Here is a 6,804-nt window from a genome sequence, read left to right on the forward strand (position 1 = left end):
TTTTTTTTTTTTTTTTTTTTTAAAGAAACTGGGTGGCCAGCTCAGTGGTTCACGCCTATAATCCCAGCACTTTGGGAGGCCGAGGCAGGCACATCACGAGGTCAGGAGAGCGAGACCATCCTGGCTAACATGGTAAAATCCTGTCCCTACTAAAAATACAAAAAATTAGCTGGGCGTGATGGCATGCGCCTGTAGTCCCAGCTACTTGGGAGGCTGAGGCAGGAGAATTGCTTGAACCTGGGAGGCGAAGGGTACAGTGAACCAAGATCATGCCACTGCATTGGGTGACAGAGCAAGTCTCTTTAAAAAAAGAAACTGGGTTTTTCCAAGATCAAGATATTGGCAGAAAATAAAATTAAAAAAACATATACTGGCAGAAAATAAAAATTAAAAAAAAGAGAGACAGACATGTTGCCCAGGCTGGTCTTGAACTCCTGGGCTCAAGCGATCTGTCTGCCTCCGCCTTCCTTACATCCTGGGATTACAGGCATGAGCCACCGTGCCTGGCCTATTTTTATTTTTTGTAAAGACTGGGTCTCACTGTGTTGCCCAAGCTGGTCTCGAGAACTCCCAGGCTCAAGTAATCCTCCTGCTTTGGCCTCCTAAAGTGCTGGGATTATAGGCATGAGCCACTGTGCCCGACCTCTTTATCTTTCATCATCTGCAGAGAACGTATTGGTTCGAGTCATGCTAGCTGCCATAGCAAAGCAACCCAGGAAGTGTGAATGGCACACACTGATGGACATTTCTTTCTGGCTCACATGTGAAGTCCAAATCTGGTGACTGCTTCATGTGGTGATGGAAGTACTGAGACTTTTTTTTTTTTTTTTTGAGATGGAGTTTCACTCTTGTTGCCCAGGCTGGAGTGCAATGGCGCAATCTCGGCTCACAGCAACCTCCATCTCCCCCATTCAAGCAATTCTCCTGCCTCAGCCTCCCGAGTAGTTGGGATTACAAGCATGTGCCACCACGCCCGGCTAATTTTGTATTTTTAGCAGAGACAGGGTTTCTCCATGTTGGCCAGGCTAGTCTTGAACTCCCAACCTCAGGTGATCCACCTGCCTCAGCCTCCCAAAGTGCTGGGATTACAGGCGTGAGCTATCATGCCCAGCCTGCACAGAGACTTTTATTTCCGGGCTGCTCTACCTTTGAGGGGAAAAGAGAGTGTGAGGTTGGCATGGGGGCTTCAGGGGCCAGGCCTGGGAGTGGTGCCCACGCTGAAGCACACATGGCTGGGGCTTCTCCTGACCTCAGGAGAAGGCAGGAAGATGTGGGCAGGGTGCTGAGCCTTTCGCCTGGCCACAGGGCCCGTGGAAGAGGCAATAAGCTATCGCCTGTGTTACCGATCAGGTACGCCCCTGTGGGCATCATGTTCCTGGTGGCCGGCAAGATCGTGGAGATGGAGGACGTGGGTTTACTCTTTGCCCGCCTTGGCAAGTACATTCTGTGCTGCCTGCTGGGCCATGCCATCCACGGGCTCCTGGTACTGCCCCTCATCTACTTCCTCTTCACCCGCAAAAACCCCTACCGCTTTCTGTGGGGCATTGTGACACCGCTGGCCACTGCCTTTGGGACGTCCTCCAGGTACGGCCTTGGGGTGGGCTAGGGCGAGATGTTTAAGCTAAGCGGCATGGAGTGGATGAAATTTTCTGTGCCGGGGACATTGGATCTGGGTACAGGGGCCATACTTTGGGAGATCCTCATAAGGTCCTGGATTTGTCCCCACCCTTAAAAAAATAGGAAACAGGCCGGGCGCGGTGGCTCAAGCCTGTAATCCCAGCAGGCACCTTTGGGGAGGCCGGAAGACGGCGGATCCACCGAAGGTCCCCAGGGAGGATCGAAGACCCATCCTGGGGCTAAACCCAACGGTGAAAAAAACCCCCCCTTTCTCTACTAAAAAAAAAATACCCCAAAAAAAACTAAGCCAGGGCAAGGGTTGGGCGGGCGGCCCTGGTAAGTTCCCAGCAAACTTTGGGAAGGGGGCTGAGGCCCCAGGAAGAATTGGCGGAAACCCGGAGGCGGGAAAGCTTGGCCAAAGTGAGCTGAGATTCCCGGGCCCCCCACTGCAACTCCCAGCCCTGGGTGGACAGAAGCCAGACCTTTCCTGTCTCAAAAAAAAAAAAAAAAAAAAGAAAAAATAGAAAAAAAACGCTTAGAGATTTATTCCCCCCTTTCTTATACTGCCTCCCCATGGCACTGGGGCACTCTTTTTTTTTTTTTTTTTTTTTTAATGATTGGGTCTCGCTCTGTTGCCCAGGCTGGCATGTAGTGGTGTGATCCCGGCTCACTGCAACCTCTGCCTCCTGGGTTCAAGTGATTCTCTGCCTTAGCCTCCCAAGTAGCTGGGACTACAAGTGTCCACCATCACACTTAGCTAATTTTTGTGTTTTTAGTAGAGACGGGGTTTCACCATGTTGGCCAGGCTGGTCTCAAACTCCTGGCCTCAAGTGATCCGCCCACCTTGGCCTCCCAAAGTGCTGAGATTACAGCCGCCATGCCCAGCCCCTGGGGGACTCTTAAATTCTGCTCTGATTCAACCTCAGAACTCCTTCCACCCTCTCTCCTGGGTATTTCATTCGTCCCTGCTGGCCCTGTCCCCTTCCAAGACAATAGTAATTCTTAGTGTATTATTGGTGAGAGTCAGCAGGACCCAAACATTAGAATTTAGGTGTGAATTGTGTGGGTATTTTGGGAGGTAGTAGTCTATACTCTCCCAGAGGTTCCAGGACTCATAGATTTTGTAATCCTGGTATTGAGTTCCCTAGTGCTGCCTGCTTGTGGGAAAAGAGCTTAGATATAGCAAGTGAGGGCTGGGGGTGGAGTGTGGACATGGTAGGAGAGAAGGGGATCTGGGTTAGATGGGAGGGCCTTGGACCAAGGGACAGGCTGGGGAGGTGGGCGGGACTTCGGCTGGACAGGTGGTATGGGCAGGATCTGGTGGGCGGGGCTTTGGCTGGGCAAGTGGTGTGGGTGGGCTCTGGGTGGGCGGGGCTTCAGCTGGGTTGGTGGTACGGGTCAGACCTGGAGGGTGGGCAGCCTTTGGCTGGTTGGGTGACAGGGCTTTGCTTAGGCAGGCTTTGGTGGGGATCCACTAGGTGGGGTGGGTGGGGCTTTGGCTGGTTGGGATGGGGTTCTCGGGGCCTCTCCTGGGCGGGACCTGGAGGGTGGGCGGAGCCCCGTCAGCAGGTTGACCTAACTCAGCTCCCCCATCCCTTGTAGTTCCGCCACGCTGCCGTTGATGATGAAGTGCGTGGAGGAGAATAATGGCGTGGCCAAGCACATCAGCCGTTTCATCCTGCCCATCGGCGCCACCGTTAACATGGACGGTGCCGCGCTCTTCCAGTGCGTGGCTGCAGTGTTCATTGCACAGCTCAGCGAGCAGTCCTTGGACTTCGTAAAGATCATCACCATCCTGTGAGTGTCGGAGGGCTATGGATGGGACCCCCCGGACCCCAGTTGACCCCTATCTTCTCCCACAACAGAGGCGTCTGCCTAACCGCCTACCTTCTCCCTCAGGGTCACGGCCACAGCGTCCAGCGTGGGGGCAGCGGGCATCCCTGCTGGAGGTGTCCTCACTCTGGCCATCATCCTCGAAGCAGTCAACCTCCCGGCCGACCATATCTCCTTGATCCTGGCTGTGGACTGGCTAGTGTGAGTGTGGGTCTGGAGACTGGGGCAGGGGCCTGGGAAAGAGGATGAGTGAGTGAGAGTCCTTAGAGCCTCTGGATAGAAGAGGAGGAGAAGAAGGAAGGAATTCTGGAGAAAAGGGGGGGAAACTTGAGCATTCCTGAGGGCAAAGAATGGCATCTTTGCGGCTCTAAGAGGAACATCAGAAAAGTAGGGCGTCTGTGTGGTGAATACAGCAGACTCTTTGGCCAGACTGCTCGGGTTCACATCGCAGCTCCAACATTCGCTGTTATGCCCTCGGGAAGTGCTTAATCTCCCTGTGTCTCAGTTTCTCCATCTGTAAAATGGGGAGAAGAACAGTCTCTCCCTAAGGATTAGATAACAGACACACCTCCCTTAGAGCAGCCCCCAGTAAGCAGTAATTGCTACATAATTATTTGCTATCATGATCAAGCTATTAAGAGTATAAAGATTGGAAAGCAGCCAGACACAGTGGCTCACGCCTGTAATCTCAACATTTTGGGAGGCCCAGGCAGGTGGATCATTTGAGGTTAGGAGTTGGAGACCAGCCCGACCAACATGGTGAAACCCCGTCTCCACTAAAAATACAAAAAAATTAGCTGGTATGGTGGTATATGCCTGTGATCTCAGCTACTCAGGAGGCTAAGGCAGGAGAATCGTTTGAACCCAGGAGATGCAGGTTGCAGTGAGCCAAGACTGTGCCACTGCACTCCAGCCTGGGCAACAGAGTGAGATCCTGTCTCAAAAAAATATTCTGGAATTAATTATTGGCAATGGTTACACAAGTCTGAATATACTAAAAAATACCAAGATGGATACTTTTAAAAGGTTAATTTTATGGTAGGTGAATGATACTTTAATTTTTTTTGAGACACGGTCTCACTCTGTCGCCCAGGCTGGAGTGTAGTGATGTGATCATGGTTGTAATCACTGCAGCCTCCACCTCCCAGGCTCAAGTGATCCTCCTGCCTCAGCCTCCTGAGTAGCTGGGACTATAGGTATGCACTACCATGCCTGGCTAATTTTTTTCCTCCACCTCCCAGGCTCAAGCAATCCTCCTGCCTCAGCCTGCTGAGTAGCTGGTACTATAGGTGTGCACTACCATCCCTGGCTAATTTTTTTTTTTTTTTTTTTTAATCTATATGGAGATGGGATCTCACTCTATTGCCCAGGCTGACTCCAACTCTTAATTTTTACTTTTTAGATTCCTGGGGGAGAGAGGCAGGAGGCTTAGGCCTTGGCCCTTTCCTTCCCTGTCACCCTGTCCCCTCCCACTTACTTTGCTGTCATTTCTACCCCTTTAGTGACCGGTCCTGTACCGTCCTCAATGTGGAAGGTGACGCTCTGGGGGCAGGACTCCTCCAAAATTACGTGGACCGTACGGAGGTGAGAAGCACAGAGCCCGAGTTGATACAAGTGAAGAGTGAGCTGCCCCTGGATCCGCTGCCAGCCCCCACTGAGGAAGGGAACCCCCTCCTCCAACACTATCGGGGCCTGCGGGGATGCCACGGCCGCCTCTGAGAAGGAATCAGTCATGTAAACCCGAGGAGGGACCTTCCCTGCCCTGCTGGAGGTGCTCACTGGACATTGGATTATGAGGAATGGATAGATGAATGAACTAGCGCTCTGGGGGTCTGCCTGCACACTCTGGGAGCCAGGGGCCCCAGCCCCCTCCTGGACAGGAGATCTGGGATGCCTGGCTGCTGGAGTACATGTGTTCACGAGGGTTACTCCTCAAAACTCCCAGTTCTCACTCATGTCCCCAACTCAAGCCTAGAAAACAGCAAGATGGAGAAATAATGTCCTGCTGCCTACCCACCATGACCTGCCTGGCCTTACCTGTGTCAGGGAGCAGGTCACAGGTCACCATGGGGAATTCTAGCCCCATTGGGGGGATGTTTCAACACCATGCTGGTTATTTTGGCGGCTGTAGTTGTTGGGGGGAATGTGTGTGTGTGCACGTGTGTATATGTGTTCTGTGACCTCCTGTCTCCACAGTACGTCCCACCATGTCCCCAAATCCCCTATTCCCTCCACAATAATAGAAATACTCCCAAGGACTCTGGGGAGAGGCTAGGGACAAATAGCTGCTGTCATTCCAGAGGACACTTTTTTAGCAATAAAATTGAGTGTCAACTATTTAATCAGGTGTTGTTGAGAATTTGACTTAAAGAACTAGCCACTACAATGACAGTATCTGCTCATCAAGAAACACCACTGGGCTGGGTGTGGGGGCTCACACCTCTAATCCCAGCACTTTGAGATTGCTCCAGGCCAGGAGTTCAAGACAAGCCTGGGCAACATAGTGAGACGTCGTCGCTACAAAAAAATATATAAAAATTGAGGCCGAGCACAGTGGCTCACGCCTGTAATCTCAGCACTTTGGGAGGCTGAGGTAGGCAAATCACGAGGTCAGGAGTTCAAGATCAGCCTGGCCAACATGGTGAAACCCTATCTCTACTAAAATACAAAATTAGCCGGGCATGGTGGCGGGTGCCTGTAGTCCCAGCTACTCAGGAGGCTGAGGTAGGAGAATTGCTTGAACCCTGGAGGCAGAGGTTACAGTGAGCCGAGATCGCACCACTGCACTCCAGCCTGGGCGAAAACAAAACTCCCATCTCAAAAACAACAGCAAAAATTAGGCAGGTGCAGTGGTGCACCTGTAGTCTCAGCTACTCAGAAGGCTGTGGTGGGGCGGATCCCTTGAGCCCAGGAGTTCAAGGATGCAGTGACCGATGATCGTGCCACTGCACTCTAGCTTGGGCAACAAAAAACGAAGTCTAGCTCTGTTGACTGGGTTGGAGTGCAGTGCAGTGGTACGATCTTGGCTCACTGCAACCTCTACCTCCCAGGTTCAAGCGATTCTCCTGCCTCAGCCTCCCGAGTAGCTGGGACTACAGGCACCCACCACCATGCCTTGCTAATTTTTGTATTTTTAGTAGAGACCAGTTTCACCACGTTGGCCAAGCTGGTCTCAAACTCTTGGCTTCAAGTGATGCCCCCTCCTCGTCCTCCTAAAATGCTGGGATTACAGGCATGAGCCACCACACCCAGCCAGACCCTGTCTCTTAAACACCACGGGAAACCACAAGGAGACACCACTATACATACTAGAATGGCTGAACACAAGACCAAGGGAGGATGGGGAGCAACAGG

The 6,804-nt window shown here is 52.1% G+C and overlaps 1 protein-coding gene across 2 annotated transcripts in view; it reads left to right on the forward strand.

Annotated features, from left to right (window-relative positions):
- Nucleotides 1-5,792, forward strand: part of SLC1A5 (solute carrier family 1 member 5) — a 15,937-nt gene extending 10,145 nt beyond the window's left edge. Inside the window, exons 5-8 of one of the 2 annotated variants that reach the window (XM_017874300.1) lie at nucleotides 1,351-1,584; nucleotides 3,220-3,414; nucleotides 3,517-3,651; nucleotides 4,953-5,792. In XM_017874300.1, coding sequence (XP_017729789.1) covers nucleotides 1,351-1,584; nucleotides 3,220-3,414; nucleotides 3,517-3,651; nucleotides 4,953-5,169 — 781 coding nt within the window. In that variant the 3' untranslated portion in view covers nucleotides 5,170-5,792. The remainder of the gene's footprint in view (nucleotides 1-1,350; nucleotides 1,585-3,219; nucleotides 3,415-3,516; nucleotides 3,652-4,952) is intronic. The other variant, XM_017874302.1, reaches the window with a different exon arrangement.
- Nucleotides 5,793-6,804: the final 1,012 nt, after the last annotated feature.

The sequence above is a fragment of the Rhinopithecus bieti genome, unplaced genomic scaffold, assembly GCF_001698545.2.
Source record: "Rhinopithecus bieti isolate Rb0 unplaced genomic scaffold, ASM169854v2 scaffold_7888, whole genome shotgun sequence".
Lineage (NCBI taxonomy): Eukaryota > Metazoa > Chordata > Mammalia > Primates > Cercopithecidae > Rhinopithecus > Rhinopithecus bieti.